This window comes from Carassius gibelio, chromosome B8 (assembly GCF_023724105.1).
Source record: "Carassius gibelio isolate Cgi1373 ecotype wild population from Czech Republic chromosome B8, carGib1.2-hapl.c, whole genome shotgun sequence".
Classification (NCBI taxonomy): Eukaryota; Metazoa; Chordata; class Actinopteri; order Cypriniformes; family Cyprinidae; genus Carassius; species Carassius gibelio.
In genome coordinates, this window is record NC_068403.1 from 13,901,515 (window position 1) to 13,920,169 (window position 18,655).

An 18,655-nucleotide genomic window follows, 5' to 3' on the forward strand; every position below is an offset into this window, starting at 1 on the left:
GTCATTCTCCTTGTTCATCTGCTCTACCCCAAGGCCACCCATCCCCTCCTCCACCTGCCTCCGCACCCCCAAGAATGGACACTGACTTCCCGTCTATATATATCCCTCAGAAGGGACCAGCTGCGCCTAAATGCGCCCTACCCCTCTAATGCCTCTTTGTCTGGTGTAGGTTTGCAGCAAGGGCCAGGACCAAGAAGGTACACTGTGCCTTCTCAGAGAGGGCGAGATGGTGGATGAAGCTTAGGACCATACTAAAGATCTGACCTGGACGTAAGAAGACCAAGGATTTGCTAAACTAGGAATTTATTTATATAAATTTTTTTTTGTTTGTTAATGAATTGAAAGGCTACTTTTTAAAGATTTAAAATGGAGGCGGGCGGTGGTGCTGGTGGTGGGGTGGCAGCTTTGGCCTCATTCATCATGAATGAAGAAGAACTGAAGAGAAAGCAAAGGGAGAAACTCAAGAAACTACAGGCCACAGGAGGAAACCCTCGACCGCCACGTTCCTTGTTCTTCTTCACGCTCAAAAACCCTTTCCGGAAGACCTGCATGAACATTGTGGAATGGAAGTATCCTTCAAACTTAAATCCATTTTGGTTTCCATTCTTTTGGACTGTGGTTTGATGTTTGTTTAGTCTGAATCATAGTTGAGATGGTTGTGTTTTAGAAAGGCATCCATCCCCCAGAGAGCCAGTTTAGCTTGCATGCCAGAAAAAGCATGCAACCATAACTCTGATCTGTCTTACTCAGCGTCTTATGTTTAGCAAAACCAGACTGAGATATTTACTCCATTATAGATCTCTTCAAATGTGAGGTGGAGAAAATAAAAACAGACACCGTTGTTTTTCATAATCCCCAGGTTTACTGTGTCTAAAGGTGCTGAAATCTGTGTCTCAGCCTCACCACGGTCAGTAGGAAACAGTTAGATCAGGTCTTTACATAGATGATAAGGATGAACCCCAGCCTATTTACAGCCAGACAGCAAATACACTATTAATAAGACTTTAAACTAGTGTTAATTGACCCTATTTACAGTTTCTATCATTTTGGTTTCAAAAGGTTTAGATTGAAAATTTTGTATATGCAAATACACATCAAGATATTTGTAAGACTCTTTCATAAATATAAGGTCCTAAATTCACAGCAAGAACAAAAATCGACTGTGTTGTTAATCAAAAAAGTCGGAAATGGCTTCTTAACTTCATCTTTGAGACCACCCTTGGAGACAAAACTGACATATACAGTAAACATTTGCTTTATGAGGTGAAACTTTCAGTTGCTGATTAGTTCATTAACCAAGATGCATACAAATATAAATGTGAATTGATTTTTTCAAGTAGAAGTGTTTTAGCTCGTGCAGTGGTAATTAGGAGATGTCAGTTTGGAGTCCTTTTTTTTTTTTTTTTCATAGATGTATTTACAGTATACAGTTTAATGATATTCTGGTTGTGCACAGCTGTTGCGTGGGATCACTAGTGGACATGATGCTGAGCTGGCAGGGAAATTCTGATCCCACCCCCTAGTGGCAGAAATTCACAGATAGTTACAGTTAGTTGAAGACTATGAAACTGCACTAATTTATAAATATTATGTCTTTTTGGACATGAAATCATATATTTATCATATATTCTGTCTTAGTAAATGTTTACTCTGAGGTAAAACCACCTTTACTTGATGGTTTGTGTGTCAGTGATTCTAATTTATCTACTGACCAAATAAATACCCAAGTCTCTCTCTTTCATTTAATCACCAAAGCCAGTTTTACATGTATTTGGCTTTGGGGACTGTTCATTTTTGGTTAAATCAGATTGATGCAGTCCATACTCATATCCACTCTCAACTTGAATGTGAAAAATGATTACCTCCATTATCCAGTGGTTGTTTTTGCCATGTCTACTCACTGTTTTCCTGAGCAGACTCCATCAGACCCTTTGAAATCATTATCCTATTAACTATCTTCGCTAACTGTATAGCTCTGGCCGTGTTTCTGCCCATGCCTGAAGAGGACACCAACAACACCAACTTAACATTGGTGAGAAGTCCCTAAACTACGAGTAACATAGGAGAACATGTACAGTATGTTAAATGAAAAAGTTCTGATTGCAGGTAATTTGAAGTAGTTCATCAGATAACTTTGAAAATATTTGCTACTGAAAGTAGTAAAGAATATTATGGCACAGGTGAACTGGAGTAAAGGGATAGTTGTGTCTTTTTGCCAGAGAATCTGAGATACTGAAACATGTCCAAGATAAAGGTTTGTTCAGATTTTTACCTACTCAGCTTTTTTGCCCTTGGGTTATAAGGGGGGCATAGATGTTTTGAAACTGATACATATGTGCTAAAGTTCTCACCCTGTTGGCCATTGCACAGGACAAATTTGTGATTTGCATTAGCTCTTAAAAGTACAAGTTAGATCAAATTATAGGTTCGTATATAGAATGCAATTTAGAACATGTTTTACAAACTAAAAATATACCATGTTAGTAGGTGGTGTTTTGTGTGATGAGTTTTATATTTAGTCTATGATTTGAGATGTGCATGTCCAAAAGGTACAAGTGTGGCATTTATAAATACACTCAAATCTCAGAAGGGGATTTTCATGACGCATATGATGACAATTGAACTAAGATTCTATTATCATGTTTGTCCCACATTGAGGGTCCACTTATTGCATGCTGATGAGATCAGTTACCCCATGTGGACACAGACCTTTGCAGTTCTGCTCTTTTCCTATGAGTAACATTTTTTGTTTCATCTGCTGTAAATAAACACATAAAATACTGATAAATCCTCTTTACACAAGCTTATTTAATGACTCTAGATTTGATGGTATGTAGGTCACACACTCTTTCCTCTAGTGTGGACAGTCATGTTCTCCTTTCTCAGAAAACAGTGTTATTACATTTCAGATTGCACATATCTGAGCCCCACTCACTTATTTACTCCCCTGGGTTACAATGACATTCTATTCGGTCTATTCCTCACTAAGCCATTAAATGGGAGCTGAGAGTGGATCTCAGTAGACATTAGTCCGAATTAGGTTGATATGACCTGTCCGTGTAGAATGAGAGGCTGAGAGAGAATGAGATGTGCTGTGTAAACATTTCATAATTCGATTCGATCCTAACTGCATATTGATGACAGTTAAGGTTCAGGTTTCAGTGGCACTTTGCGGAAGGAGTTTTTTTTTTTTTACAAATGGTCCATGCAATGCAGCTGAAAGTGTATTGAAAGTGACAAAACTTGAAGAAGAAAAAATTATTATTATTATTTTTTTATTTTTTATTTTTTTTTGCAGTTCTCACAATTGTGGAAAAAAAACACGTCAGAATTGTGATTGTATCATGATTGTATTATGATTGTATCATGATTGTATTATGATTGTATCATGTTTAACACCCCATTAATCCCTCCTATATTCTTTGTTTCCTTGCAGGAGAGTCTGGAGTACATCTTCCTGGTCATTTTCACTCTGGAGTGCTTCCTAAAGATAGTAGCATACGGGCTTTTGTTCCATGAAGGGGCCTATTTACGAAATTGTTGGAACATATTAGACTTTGTCATCGTGTTCATGGGGTAAGATGACATTTAGAATGTCCAGAAGCCATAAATGAAACACAGTTGTCCCCTGAAATGTTTCCCCAAAACTGTCCTGAACTCATTTCAACCATAGATTCTTGGGGTATTAATTTTAGTTTGAGGTATTAATAATACAATAATAGCAGACATTTTAAAATGTATTGTTTAACATTTCTTAAACAATAGTCCTTTTAAATGACCTCTGCAGGCTCTTCACACTTGTCGTGGACACCATCAACTCAATAGCAGGAGTTCCCAAAGAGAAAGGAGGAGGGTTTGATATGAAGGCTCTAAGAGCGTTTCGAGTCTTGCGACCACTGCGGCTCGTGTCCGGAGTTCCCAGTAAGACCTTTGAGCACCACAAGTAGGGCAACATAGACCATTAATATACTCTGAAGATAATATCATAATTACTTATTAAGTGTTCTCCTACAATATGCTTAATATCACAGAACGAGCCAGTGCTGAGTGAAAACAGATTAAATATGTACACAAATGTCCTTATGAACATGCTTTGCTTAGCTGTCTTGTAAGATTACAATATAATCATGTCTTGTCGAATGTTAAAAAAGCTGGTGTAATTTGTTGTCATCCAGGCCTCCAGGTGGTAATGAGCTCTATTCTGAAGTCCATGTTGCCCCTCTTCCACATTGCATTGCTGGTCTTCTTCATGGTCACCATTTATGCCATTATGGGTTTGGAGCTGTTTAAGTGTAAAATGCACAAGACATGTTACTACCAGGGCACTAGTGAGTGTTTTTAGATCTTCAAACATATAAAGGAAGTCTCATAATTGAAAACTAGTTTTGGATATGTAAAAGAAACCTTGTTTTAATGATAGCAAATTGACAAATCATCCTCTGCTTCAGATATCATTGCCATCAGGGAGAATGAGAAGCCCTCGCCCTGTGCTCAGGCTGGACACGGGCGCCGCTGCACCATCAATGGCACTGAATGTCGGGCAGGTTGGCCTGGTCCCAACTTTGGCATCACCCATTTTGACAACTTTGGCTTTGCCATGCTCACAGTCTTTCAGTGTATCACAACGGAGAGCTGGACTGATGTTCTCTACTGGGTAATTACTTATGGGCATGACAATCCTCCTCTTTACTCTCTTATGGAGAGGACGCAGACAAACATTTATATTAACAGACAGTAATGAAACTTCTCTATGCTAAAGTTAAAAAAGAACTGATGGGACGCTGTATATTTAACTTTCTTATTCATAAACAAAGCCACTTTTGGCCACCTACAACTACTAAAAATTTCCACAAATAATGCACTGAATGACCATTCGTTAATCCAAATGTAATGTTTTTTTCAAATCTAGTGATGATTTTATCTTTTAGATTAATGATGCCATGGGGAATGACTGGCCCTGGATCTTCTTCCTGACTCTGATACTTGTGGGCTCCTTCTTCATCCTCAACCTCGTCCTTGGAGTACTGAGCGGGTATGAGCTCTAGCTGTGTATTTAATAAAAGGTTTTAATACTAACTGCTTAAAGTCTGGTTAACAAGTTTGGAAATCTTTATTATTATTCCATTCAAATACAATCTGACTGAATGAGTCTACTAAAATTGTTTGTGGGAAACAGATCTTTTTAATCTAAACTACTTGAGAGACATAAAAATACAAGAATATCACATGACCAGGAAGCCATTTCAGCTACATGGTTAAGTGGCCCAACTGAGATGAGTTTTTCCTCTCTGTAGGGAGTTTTCTAAGGAAAGGGAGAAGTCACGGTCACGCGGAGAGTGGCAACAGCTACGAGAGCGACAACAAATGGATGAGGATCTGGAAGGATACATGGAATGGATCACTCATGCTGAAGTGATGGATGGAGATTCTGAGAGTAATATTACAGTCCTTTTTATATATGTGTTATGTTATTCTCTCAATCTATCTACCTTATGTCAGAAAAAAGCACACACACTGCATCTTTAAAGTTTCTCACTACTTTGATTTACTCTCCAGCACTTCTTCTTCTTAGAAAGGACACTGATTCAGAGACAGACAATTTATACCAGAGGGAGGGGATCATCAACAGGGTGATCTATTTCTAGTGAGTGTGCAATCAAGAGCAAAAATATGCATCCTGATTTAACCAAAGACTGATTCTTCATTTACTGTGTAATCCGCAGCCGTCTCGCACGCCGCTGGAACATTGTTTTACGGAGAAAGTGTCATGTTTGGGTGAAATCTAAATTCTTCAACTGGTGGGTTCTCCTTGTTGTGTTACTCAACACCCTGGTCATTGCGATGGAGCATCATAACCAGACGGAGGGGTTAACACGTTTTCAAGGTCTGCTCCATTAAGCAATACATTACACTACATTAAGCAATACAAAATTCCCAACTCCTATTTAGTATTTAAAAGTTGTTGTAAGGAATCTTTCAAATGGAATCATTCAGTAATTCTAGTGATTGTATGATATATTTATTTTGGTGAACCAAGTAAGATCTTGATGAGTTGTGGTCCTGTTTGCAGACACTGCCAATGTACTTCTACTCGCCTGTTTCACGATTGAGATGGTTATGAAGATGTATGCATTTGGTCTGAGAGCCTACTTCATGTCCATCTTTAACCGATTTGACTGTTTTGTGGTCACGATTGGATTACTGGAGATCTTCTTGGTCGTGTCAAACATCATGACACCACTGGGGATCTCCGTGATGAGATGCATACGACTCCTGCGCTTGTTCAAGCTCACAAGGTATGTTCATATATTAAAACTGGAAGTTATTACAAATAATAATAATTTGTCTTAACTTCCTTATTTTCCTGCAACAATTCACAAGAACTTTAACTCCGAAGTAATGAGAAAAGTACCTTATTAGTACATATACTTTACCTATTATCTTTGGATTTAACCCAGGATTTGACACTGTGAAATATAACATTTGTTTATTAATTTTATTTTATTTTGAGCTCTCATACACAAAATACATCTTTCCTTCCCCGAGACTGTTATTTCCTCTCATTGGTCTTTAGGTACTGGACATCACTTAATAACTTAGTGGCATCCTTACTCAACTCAGTCAAATCCATCGCCTCCCTGCTCCTGCTCCTCTTCCTCTTCATTGTCATCTTTGCTCTGCTGGGTATGCAGGTGTTTGGTGGGAAATTCAACTTCCCTGACAGAGTGATTCAGCGCAGCAACTTTGACAACTTCCCACAGGCCCTCATCAGTGTTTTCCAGGTTCTTCAACTGCAGTTTTAGTGATATTGTGCTCTGATTACAGAAGCTGTTTACGTGAGGCTGGGCTTTGTTTTCAGGTGCTAACTGGAGAGGAGTGGGACTCCATTATGTATAATGGAATCATGGCTCATGGTGGACCTCAGTCCCCAGGAATTCTTGTCAGCATTTACTTCATAATTCTGTATGTCTGTGGAAACTGTATCCTTTTGAAGCATATGTCATTGTTTTCATGTCCATGTTATGAATTTGTCAGAACTGCATGCAGATGATTAATGAGAATTTAGTGTGTTTTAAAGAATATAGCAAAGCACTCAATATAAAATAAACATTTGCTGTTGTTTCTGCTGCTAAGAGCAAAGTATTTCACAACCAGTAATGTTGTATTGTTGTGATAAGTTCGTTTGGACCTTTCCTTAGCAAGCTGTTAAATAGTCGTTCTCTTGAATGTGTTCCTGGCCATCGCTGTAGACAATCTAGCCGAGGCTGAGAGTCTGACAGCAGCACAGAAAGAGAAAGAGGAGGAGAAAGCCAGAAGGAAACTCATGAGGTGAAAGAACAATTAATGAACACTTGACTGATCAAAAGTCATAATTATTATGTAGCAAATGTTTCTTTTTCAAATAAATTCTGTTGTTTGGAACTATTCTTCATAGAGTTCTGAAAAATGTTGCAAATAAAAGAAAAGAAAGAGAAAAGAAATTATGCAGCACAATTGTTTTTGACATTGATAATAAGAAGAAATGTTTCTGGAGTATCAAATTAACATATTATAATTATTTTTAAAGAATCTTGTGACACTGAAGTCTAGAATAATGGTTGCTGACAATTCAGCTTTGCTGTCAAAAGCACAATTACATTTTAAAATATTAAAATAGAAACAGTTATTTTAAGTTGTAATCATATTCCACAATGTTACTGTTTTTACTTTATTTTTGATCAAATAAATTCAGACGTGGTGAGCATAAGAGACTTTTTTTTTTTAAACATAAGAAAATTTGACTAAGCCCAAACTTTTGAATGTATTTGCATATCTATATATAACTAAACAACATTTTGTTTTTTGTTTTCAAATAAGATTGCCAGAGAAAAGTGAGGAGGAGAAGGCCCTGATGGCTAAGAGACTAATGGAGTCCAGGTCAAAAGCCGAGGGAATGCCCACCACAGCAAAGGTACATCTGATACAAAAGAGCTCTCTGTGCTTATTCTATATAAACATACTGCAATATTTTACTAGTTGGCTTTCTGTCTAGTCTATTAGGATGATACACTACATCAGGTTTTCAATCAGCCACATCAAGTTTTAGGCTCTTATTGTCTGCTAAATAAACAAAAGTGTAAATGCCTAAACAAGTTTCATGTTTTGTCTCTAGCTCAAGATAGATGAGTTTGAATCAAATGTTAATGAAGTGAAAGACCCCTTCCCTCCTGCAGACTTTCCAGGTAAGACTGAAAGAGTCTAACACAAGACTTTATATATCCTTTGAGGGCTCTGCACTTCAGAAAATGCTGGCACAGACCTCACAGTGCGTCTCTAAACATGTAATGGATGAAGTTTAAAGATAGCTGATCTATTAAAAGTTAAATGTATTATTGGCTCCAAGCCTTCAAGCTCATTTATGGAGCACATTTCAAACCACAAGCCTGGCTATTTTCATTTGATTTTCGAGCTGTGCAAAATTCAGTTCGCTGCATCACAGCAGAAATGGCTTTATGATCAATGCTAATCCAAATAAATCTTATTTCACAGAAGTAGATCACAAATAAGCGCAATGCTTTTGAGTAGATCATGCTATAATCTCTCTCTCCTCCTCAGGTGATGACGAGGAAGAGGAACCAGAGATCCCGATCAGCCCCAGACCCAGACCCATGGCTGACCTACAGCTGAAGGAGACAGTGGTGCCCATGCCTGAAGCAAGCTCCTTTTTCATCTTTGGCCCACAGAACAAGTGAGGCTTTATGGCCTGATTTATAGACCGTTAAAACTAAATTTAGAACTAGAGATTAATTTTTCCAAACAAATGGCTCAAAGATGGTTTTACTATCGCTGTTTGTCGAAAGGTTCCGGAAGCTTTGCCACAGGATCATCAACCACACGACCTTCACCAACATCATCCTCCTCTTCATCCTCCTCAGCAGTATCTCCCTGGCTGCTGAAGACCCCATCGACCCCCGTTCATTCCGAAACAAGGTACCAAAAACTTTGATTATTGCGTTAACTGAACTATCTGTTCATAAACATTCATTTATTCATTTCACAGGTCCTGGCTTATGCTGATATTGTTTTTACGACTGTCTTCACCATTGAAATTGTGCTAAAGGTAATGTGCTTGTCAACTTGATTACTTGTTACTTTCAGATTTGTGGTTTGGCTGACATTTAATTCAGCACCTGTTTTTTTTTAGATGACGGTTTATGGAGCGTTCCTGCATACTGGCTCTTTCTGCAGAAACTCCTTCAACATTTTGGATCTCATTGTTGTGGGTGTTTCCCTCTTGTCCATGGGCATGGAGTAAGTTCAGTAATATTTGATGTTGTTGCAGTTTTTAGTATACATTACCCATCCTTTTATTGCTTTGACAAGGATATTTTTGTCTTAAACAAGGAATATTCTAACTTGAATATAAATTACAAAGACAACCAAATAAAAAAAAAAAATATCAGTTAACTTTTCACGCACAATGCATTATTTCACTGATGACCACCAGCAGCAATTTTGCACATTTTTCAATATGCACGAACACCATGTGTGTGGAGCCATTTCTTTTAAATGAATCAAACACATGCAGATTACAACTGACTTCATTTGATAGTGTGTAGTAAAAGAAACACATCTGAATGTTTTTTGTAAGTTTTAATTAAAATACAGTGAAGGCCAATAATTGAATTGCATTATTGTATTGCAGGTCGAGTACTATCTCAGTGGTGAAGATTCTCAGGGTGTTGAGGGTACTAAGACCGCTAAGGGCCATCAACAGAGCCAAAGGGTTAAAGGTGTGTATGCATTTTCGACAACATCTTAACTAAAAAACTGCTTTGATTTGTGATGTGGTGAGCGTTTATCTGTATATTTAAATATCGATAGTCATTGGTTGGTTGGTTTAGGGCCAATCTTCAAAGCATGGTACATATTAGGCACTAAATATAATCAAATATTCTAAATATTAACCGATTTTCCATCTCCAGCATGTGGTCCAGTGTATGTTTGTGGCCATAAAGACCATTGGTAATATTGTCCTGGTCACCATGCTCTTGGACTTCATGTTCGCCTGCATAGGAGTGCAGCTCTTCAAGGTGAGGCAACCACCATATTGTGCTATAAAACCCTGTGTTTTGTGACTGAATGCTAAACGCATTACCTTTAATTAGGGCAAATTGTACTATTGTACGGACCCCCTTCAAAATACAGCAGAGGAGTGTCAGTGAGTATTTTTTTTGCCACATTTCTTTGAATGTTGTGCCTTTTCCTCCTCCTGTTGTGGCAGATAATGTATCTAAAACATTGTTTTGCATTTGGTTTTTCTAAGGGGAACATTTTTAAAGCATGTGCAAAACTCTCTTCATGACATGGAGGTCCATCAGCGCATGTGGGTCAACAGTGATTTCAACTTTGACAATGTCCTGAACGGCATGCTGGCTCTCTTCACCATCTCCACATTTGAGGGCTGGCCAGAGTGAGTGTGTGAAAATAAATCTACTCCTATGTCCATCTAACGTTGTTCCATCAGTCAAGAACATGTTTCACACCAAACCATCCTTCACTCATCTTCGACAGGATCCTGTATAAAGCTATAGACTCGAATGCAGTAGACACAGGCCCTTTGCACAATAACCGAGTGGGCATCTCCATTTTCTTTATTATCTACATCATCATCATTGCTTTCTTCATGATGAACATCTTTGTGGGCTTCGTCATCGTCACTTTCCAAAAGCAAGGAGAGCAGGAATACAAGAACTGTGAGCTAGACAAGAACCAGGTAACCAGTGGGATCTTTTACGTTCTTCACATGGGATATGATCCAGGAATTTGTGTGTGCACTGAATGACAAATTACAAGCAAAATATCCTATTTACAGTATACTGTGCATCTGCATTTCACATACCTGGTTTAACTCCACTTTTACTGTATATACAGTATCTATCAGGTTTGTGAAGGTAATGCAACTGGGCTTACTGTGCTATCATTTTATAATCATCTTCTCTTTCCATCTCACCCCTCACCAGCGTCAGTGTGTGCAGTATGCACTGAAAGCACGGCCCCTCAAGTGCTACATCCCAAAGAACCCGCACCAGTACCGTGTGTGGTACTTTGTGACTTCTTGCTATTTTGAGTACTTAATGTTCTTTCTCATCATGCTCAACACACTGTGTCTTGGAATTCAGGTAAGCAGTTAAATAGTTACATTTATTAACAGCTGATGATATACTGATATACTGATGATACTGTTCAAAAGTTTGGTTCAGTGAGATTTCTTTAAAGAAATCAATACTTTTATACAGCAAGGATGCATTAAATTGATCAAAAGAGGTGGTTGAGTCATTGATAATGACATTAAAAAACATTTTAAAGTGTATTAAAATAGGAATTGTTTTCAAGCCAATAAAGTAAAACTTAATCCCATTTTGTCAGAACAATATTCAGTCTGTATGATAGTTCATAAAACAATTTCGAAATGGCTGCCTTGTTAATGTGCTGACTCTCTTCTCTCTGTGGTACAGCACTGCAACCAGTCCGATCATATAACCAAACTCTCGGACACTCTCAACCTCATCTTCACGGTCCTGTTCACTGGCGAGATGATCGTCAAACTCATTGCATTCAAAGCAAAGGTACTCCTGCTTCCTCTGTATGAAACTGTGTAAGAAGATTTGCTCTATTTTATGACATTTTTGGTATTTTGTGTGTGTCATGACACAGGGTTACTTTGGAGACCCTTGGAATGTGTTTGATTTCATCATCGTGATCGGTAGTATTGTTGACGTGGTCCTCAGTGAGGTTGATGTGAGTATGACAATAACTCCAAACTTACTTCAAAATATCGTCTGAGTGATTTATATGATGTGTTAATGTCTGCAAAAGCATTTCAAATGGCGACCAACAATGGCTTGTATTTTAAACCCGTATTTAGCGATACATGAAGCACAGACCACAGCAAGCAGTCAATATCAGCATTAGTGCACAGGAGGTACAGATTTCATCAGCTCCAGCTTAGTATTGTTCTCATTCAACTTCACTCATCAGTGGCCATGTAGGCTCGTTTTCATGATTCATTTCACACTCTTTCCATCTCTTACAGCTGATTAATACACACCGCTCCACATCTCCAAGAGTGATTTGATGCACTTTTTATTGTCTATATAACCACTTGTTTTGGAAGTCTGGTTCAGAGTTTTGATATGTTGACGTTTGTCTCTTATTCGCAAGATGCATTGGCGTTTCTCTGAAGTCATCTCTCAACCATCATCCGTCTTTCTGTTCTCAGGCTGCGCTGGAGGCCGGTGGAGGACTGTGGTGTCTACAAGGTTGTGCGGTAAATATCACTCTGCGCTGCATGGGACACCCACTGCTCACATTACCTCCTACTAAACGGAGAACTGAATTTGTTAGACAGCCATTAATAATAATGCCTTCATGGCTCAATCAGCAGATTCCGACTGATTAAAAAAAAGATTTTTTTATTTATTTATTGCTTCATCTCACTGTGCTTGCCTAACTGGTTTGAATTAATTATTCCTTATTCTTCATGTAATATGCAAACATGCATGACACCAGATTATGTTGTAGCTATGCACTTTTGCTTTATATGATATTATACACTATTATATTATATTGTATTATATTGCGTGACTGATGGAAACAAGTGAAAAGAGTCTATTCTTTTTTCAGGAAGTGAATCCAATGCAGGCAATAGCTGTAAGTACATTATGCTGGTTTGTTTTATTTTTAAACACATAAAAAAAATCAAGTTTAATATTTACAGCTGGAACTAAATATTTGTCTCATAATTGAACTGGTTTATAGGAGGCAGAAAATGTCCGAGTTTCCATCACGTTCTTCCGGCTGTTCCGTGTGCTGCGTCTCATTAAACTGCTCAATCGCTCAGAGGGCATCAGGAACCTTCTGTGGACCTTTATTAAGTCCTTCCAGGTCAGACAACACAAAAGAAAATGAAAATAAATAATTAATAATTCTATCAAGTTAATAAAATAATGATCATAATAATGTATTTATTTATTTTATAATTTGATCGTATTATTTCTAATGAAAAGTGCTTTACCTTTAACTGAATGTATCTCACAATCTATGATGATGTGTTTCCTGTTTCAGGCGCTGCCTCATGTGGCTCTTCTCATTGTCATGCTCTTCTTCATCTATGCTGTGATAGGGATGCAGGCGAGCTTCACTCCTTCAGTTGTTTAAATTTCCTAAAGTTTCTCTCTTTCTTTTTATAAATGTTTCTTAAATTCTTTCGTCCTCTCTCATTCTCCTTCTGTTTATAGATGTTTGGTAAAATTGCTCTGGTCGATGGTACAGAGATTAACCGCAACAATAATTTCCAAACTTTCCCTCAAGCTGTATTGTTATTGTTCCGGTGAGTCAGCAGTGTACTGAGAGAAATTGTTCTTAAATAAATGCCACTCAACTCTGTTCTATTTAGTCTAATAACCAGGTGACTGATGAATGTGTGGGTTCACAGTGTTGCCACTGGAGAGCAGTGGCCTAAAGTCATGCTTGCCTCTATGTATGGGAAGCTCTGTGATGCCAAATCAGACTACGGCCCTGGAGAGGAGTATACCTGCGGCTCCAGCATCGCGGTCTTCTACTTCCTCAGCTTTTACATGCTGTGTGCATTTCTGGTAAGCAGATCCTCCTGTAGTTTACACATGGTAATCAGCTCAGAATACAGAATCCAACATTTTGCTGTTTGTTTTAGAAACTAAATCTATATCTTCCTGTAGATTATTAATTTGTTTGTAGCTGTCATTATGGACAATTTTGATTACCTCACTCGCGATTGGTCAATCCTCGGCCCCCATCACCTGGATGAGTTCAAGAAGATCTGGGCAGAGTATGACCCTGAAGCAACGTGAGTTAAAGCACACAAGGCTCCAATGCCAGTGTCATCTGATCCTGATGTTCATTTTATCACTTTCCTTAAGACATAATAATGTAGCCTGTCTTCTGTCCTTATAAAGGGGACGAATCAAACATCTGGATGTAGTAACTCTCCTGCGGAGGATTCAGCCACCGTTGGGTTTTGGTAAATTCTGTCCACACCGCTCAGCGTGTAAGGTAAGAAAATTTAGATTTTTTTTTTTTGGTTCTGTTCAGAAATTTGGGGTTGGAAATAGTTTTTAATATATATTAAAATATATATATATATATACAAACATTATTATCAATAACACTGTAAACAATAAGATTTAATTTAGATCAATTCAGTGCATCCAAGCATTAATTAAAAAAGTTCTGACCCCAAACTTTTGATCAGTTGTGTATTTCAGTATTTCAAATCTGTATTTGTGAACTTCCACCTCAGCGACTGATTTCCATGAACATGCCGCTGAACAGTGACGGCACAGTGACCTTCAACGCCACACTCTTCGCACTGGTCAGAACCGCTTTGAAAATCAAAACAGAAGGTGTGTAATTGAGATTAAACTTAACATGCAGTTTATTTAGCGGCATAGTATATAATTGACATTTTTCTTTTAGGAAACTTTGAGCAGGCCAATGAGGAACTGAGAGCCATCATTAAGTCAATCTGGAAGAGGACCAGTATGAAGTTATTGGACCAGGTCATTCCCCCCATTGGAGGTGAGACAGCTGTGATAAAAATCATTTCTGTTTAATTTACACAGTTTTAAATACAATCCATGGCTGACTATGATGTCATTTTATTGGCTGCAGAGGATGAAGTCACTGTTGGAAAGTTCTACGCAACCTTCCTGATTCAGGAACACTTCCGCAAGTTTATGCAGCGGCAGGAGGAATACTACGGTTACAGGCCTACCAAGAAGAACGCTGATGAGATTAAGGTGCTCTTTATAATAAATGCTTGTAGAAACATCATAAAAAGGACACGTTTCAAGAAAAATACTAACAAGACTTCCATCTGACTTCGCAGGCAGGTCTGCGCAGCATTGAGGAGGAAGCAGCACCTGAGCTGCACAGGGCCATCTCAGGTGACCTGATCGCTGAGGATGAGATGGAGCGTGACTTGGAGGCCGGAGAGGAGGGCATCTACAGGGTCTGCACTGAAGCATCTCCTTAAGGATATAGACACAAGTAGATAACGATGTCCTTTTAGACTTATAGTCTCTGTGTCTCTATCCTTGCAGCGGACAGGAGGCCTGTTTGGACTCAACACAGACCCCTTCTCCTCTGAGCCCAACAGCCCCCTCTCCACACAGGTGACCAGCCAGAGGCCCCTGCAGTTTGTGGAGACACGTCTGGAGGATATAGACTCACCTCCAGACTCCGTCTTCCTCCCAAACACTGAGTTCTTCCCTGATAACATGCCAACAACATCCAACACCAATAACAATGCCAACTTTGTTGAAGAGTGAGTGGATGCCTATACTGTATAATGAAAAGTGCTACACTATAAAACTTTTTCTATGTTCAAAATTTGCAAAGTGTATATAATGAGCGAGTACGTTATAAATTCATCTATCAAACTATCTTTTTGTCTTATCCCAAATCCCTACGGTGCATTTATAAAACGTGATTATTTTTGGACTATTGTAGCCTGTTCGGGTCGTCGCCGCTGCGGAGTAACACATACATGTGTGAATCGCAATAGACATAAACTTGGAGAAGTAGCTCCGGTTAGAAGGTTCCTCCGCGGGATGCGTGCAGTTCTGTTTATTAACCACTAGAGCGCCAAAATGTACATAACAGCGTTGCTTTAACGTGTGTCTGTAAAGGTCACAATGCTCATTTAATGCTGTTTTTAGTATGTCATCCAGGTTTACGTTTGAAAACGAGTCACTGTCAGCTGCTGCAACCAGAAACTATTCGTATGAGGACATAAGTAAGTGAAAAAAGTGGGTAATTGAAGAAAAAATAAATAAATAAATAATATATATTTATAATTAATTACAATTATATATATATATATATATATATATATATATATATATATTAAAAAGATGTATCTATTTTTTCGCTGTGATATTGTTTTCATATCAATTAGGCATTTTATTCAGTTTTATACTCAACTCATTACTGTCATGCAGTCATTTGTTTTACAGTATTACATTGAAAATATTTATTTATTTAACTTTTTAATGAAATTGTATTCATTTTAAATTCATTTTTATTGAAAGCACTACAAGAAATGCCACCAAATATATTACTGTTCAAAAGTTTGGGGTCAGACGTTACAATAATACTTTTATTCAGCATGGATGAAATAAACTGATCAAAAGGGACAGTAAAGACATTGTAATGTTAAAAAATATTTTTATTTCAGATAAATGCAATGATTGCTGAATTAATTACATATGAAAATTTATTAAATTAGAAAATAGCCATTACAAATTGTACTAATATTTCACCATATCGATATTGTATTTTTGATCAAATAAATGCAGTCTCTATAAGCATAAAAATACTTCTTTAAAAAGCATTCAAAAATCTGATTATAATCTTTCAAGCCATTTATAATAATCATACCATGAAGAAATTCAGTTGATATGACAGAAATCGACACACTTTATTGTATAAATGACATTATTTTCTGTGCAACCAATAGGAGACTCAAGTTCATATGTGGGTGGGGCCTCAAGTGTTGATAACAGACGGCTGTCAGATTTCACTGTGAGGACCAATATCACACAGGTGTGGACAGGTGTCACATTTCTTGTGCTAATCACAGTACATTGACTACTTGATATTCCTCTGACTCCTCCATGTATGTCTGACTCTCTCAGTTCCCCTATGACCCATCATATGGGCCATCCAAGAACCAGACAGCAGCAACAGAAGCTTCACCAGCCACCAACAAACTCATTCAGCAGGTAAATACACCTGGACACATCTCACACACTTAACATTTGCTCCATACCTTCTCAGGAACGACTATTACACCATACTGTCCATGAATCCTCAGGCACTGAGAGACGGTGGTCTAGACTCCTTGGCTGAGGACCCACAGTTTGTATCAGTGACTAGGAAGGAGCTGGCAGAAGCCATTAATATTGGCATGAAGGATATGGAGGGCATGGCTCAGGGTATTGTAAATGGGCAGAGCGGCAAGGTAACAAAACGTAAACGCCGTCCCATCCCAGTTCCACCAGACACCATGTCATCCAAACCCAAGGAGAGCACTAGTGCCGTGTAGAAACATATTGAGAGACATTCAGCAAATTCATGAGATGTCATCAGCCTGAATCTTCTGTCGTTGTTCAAAATCACTTACTTCAGTTTATGAAACAGGTAGTGCACTGGTTGTTTTAAAAGGTACTTTTTTCAATGATGGCAAGAGAAATAACATATAAAAAGAGAACATGTTACTGCTGTTTTAATGAGGCCTGGTGATTTGTTTTTTTGGTGACTGAATTTACAATCATCCTCAATAAAACTGCTCACACTCTGTTCTGTGAACATTTACAGTTGAGTTAGTTACATAACACAGACAAATGTCTGACACCTTGTAATCTGTGGACATAGAACCACAACGGCAAGTCTTTTCTTAGGTCTGTCTACCCACGTGTACCTGTGGTTTAAAGTTTTTTTGAAAAGGGTTTGCATACTTGTGACTGAAAGGACAAGTACAATATGCAAAGAACTTAATTTGTGTTTTTGCATTTACTCACTTAGCAAATGCTTTTATCCAAAGTGACTTACAAATGATGCAAGAAGGGCTTATAAGGTCTGATAAAGGCTTAATGAAATGTTTTTATCTGCAAATTGAAGTACATATTTATGTTTCACATGAGCCTTTACATTCTTTAAAAGAATCTTCCTCAATTAAATGTCAGTCATTGGCTGGTATATGGAGAAAACTTCCCCCAATTTCTTGAATATGTAAATGATTAAGGATTATATATATATATATATATATATATATATTATTATTATTATTGTTTGAATTAATGGCTTGTATATTTGTCATATAGTATCTTTGAGATATAGGAAAGTGGCAATGGGATCAGTATACAGGCCGGATTTAAAATGGGTCCCTGTTTTATATATTTTTTTTTTCGTACACTACCCACCATTGACAACTTTTTCTTAGAAAAGGGGTTTTTGGGCTAGAGAAATTTTCTAGGGACATTGGATGTAGACATTTATATGTGAAGCATGCACATCAAAAATACAATGCAAATAATTGACTAAAATAAGTTTTTCAGTATTTGAATCTTCTCAGTGTAGCAGCTGAAATGAAATCAAATGAAATCATTTTGCTCACTGACTATTGCAAGGTTGCACCTTTTTAAAGTATAGCTGAACTTAAAAGAATGTGTGGACCGATGCCACAGATTGACGTCTTAAAGCTGTATTTTCCGTTGTCTGATTTGTAATTTCTGTTTAGCACATTTTTATATTTCACTTCAAAGTACAAACGTTTAATGGATTTGCATTTACACACGTTTTCACTTTCCACCTCAGCCTGTGTGTCTTGCAAATGAACATTTGTTAAAAGTGCAATTGAATAAACATGAAATAAGCATAAACATTTTTTCTTGGGAAGTAGGGAAAGGTTGCCATTTAGATTTATATTGTGTTGTAGAAATAATCTGGAAAATATGCACTCATTTGATGAAATCATTTAATGTTAACACTTACAAAATAATCACTGTTTTTCAAATAAGAGCACAGTAATAATTGCATTTGAATTTGAACGAATACTAGCTTTAATATTAAT

The 18,655-nt window shown here is 37.7% G+C and overlaps 1 protein-coding gene across 1 annotated transcript; it reads left to right on the forward strand.

The window, feature by feature from the left end:
- The first annotated feature begins 122 nt into the window (after positions 1 to 122).
- cacna1sb (calcium channel, voltage-dependent, L type, alpha 1S subunit, b) lies at positions 123 to 17,391 on the forward strand. Its single transcript, XM_052563681.1, has 45 exons — positions 123 to 569; positions 1,927 to 2,032; positions 3,437 to 3,576; positions 3,788 to 3,921; positions 4,176 to 4,328; positions 4,449 to 4,654; positions 4,929 to 5,032; positions 5,295 to 5,434; positions 5,557 to 5,644; positions 5,724 to 5,884; positions 6,071 to 6,296; positions 6,575 to 6,782; positions 6,860 to 6,980; positions 7,215 to 7,329; positions 7,858 to 7,951; positions 8,153 to 8,222; positions 8,596 to 8,728; positions 8,841 to 8,970; positions 9,041 to 9,100; positions 9,185 to 9,291; positions 9,686 to 9,773; positions 9,966 to 10,073; positions 10,149 to 10,201; positions 10,307 to 10,453; positions 10,555 to 10,756; positions 11,004 to 11,162; positions 11,499 to 11,609; positions 11,698 to 11,781; positions 12,263 to 12,310; positions 12,667 to 12,693; positions 12,802 to 12,927; positions 13,108 to 13,173; positions 13,281 to 13,372; positions 13,478 to 13,637; positions 13,740 to 13,867; positions 13,977 to 14,073; positions 14,321 to 14,423; positions 14,497 to 14,598; positions 14,692 to 14,819; positions 14,909 to 15,031; positions 15,123 to 15,346; positions 15,741 to 15,817; positions 16,541 to 16,626; positions 16,719 to 16,805; positions 16,898 to 17,391. The coding sequence occupies exons 1-45, from the start codon at positions 367 to 369 to the stop codon at positions 17,126 to 17,128; spliced, it is 5,556 nt and encodes a 1,851-aa protein (XP_052419641.1). The 5' UTR covers positions 123 to 366; the 3' UTR covers positions 17,129 to 17,391.
- The last annotated feature ends 1,264 nt before the right edge of the window (positions 17,392 to 18,655 follow it).

Excerpts from the sequence above, each read along its gene's own strand:
- cacna1sb (XM_052563681.1), top strand. The coding sequence starts at position 367 with ATGGAGGCGGGCGGTGGTGCTGGTGGTGGGGTGGCAGCTTTGGCCTCA. Across the intron at positions 7,952-8,152 it reads GAATGCCCACCACAGCAAAG|CTCAAGATAGATGAGTTTGA; the intron begins GTACATCTGATA and ends TTTTGTCTCTAG. Across the intron at positions 10,202-10,306 it reads AATACAGCAGAGGAGTGTCA|GGGAACATTTTTAAAGCATG; the intron begins GTGAGTATTTTT and ends GGTTTTTCTAAG.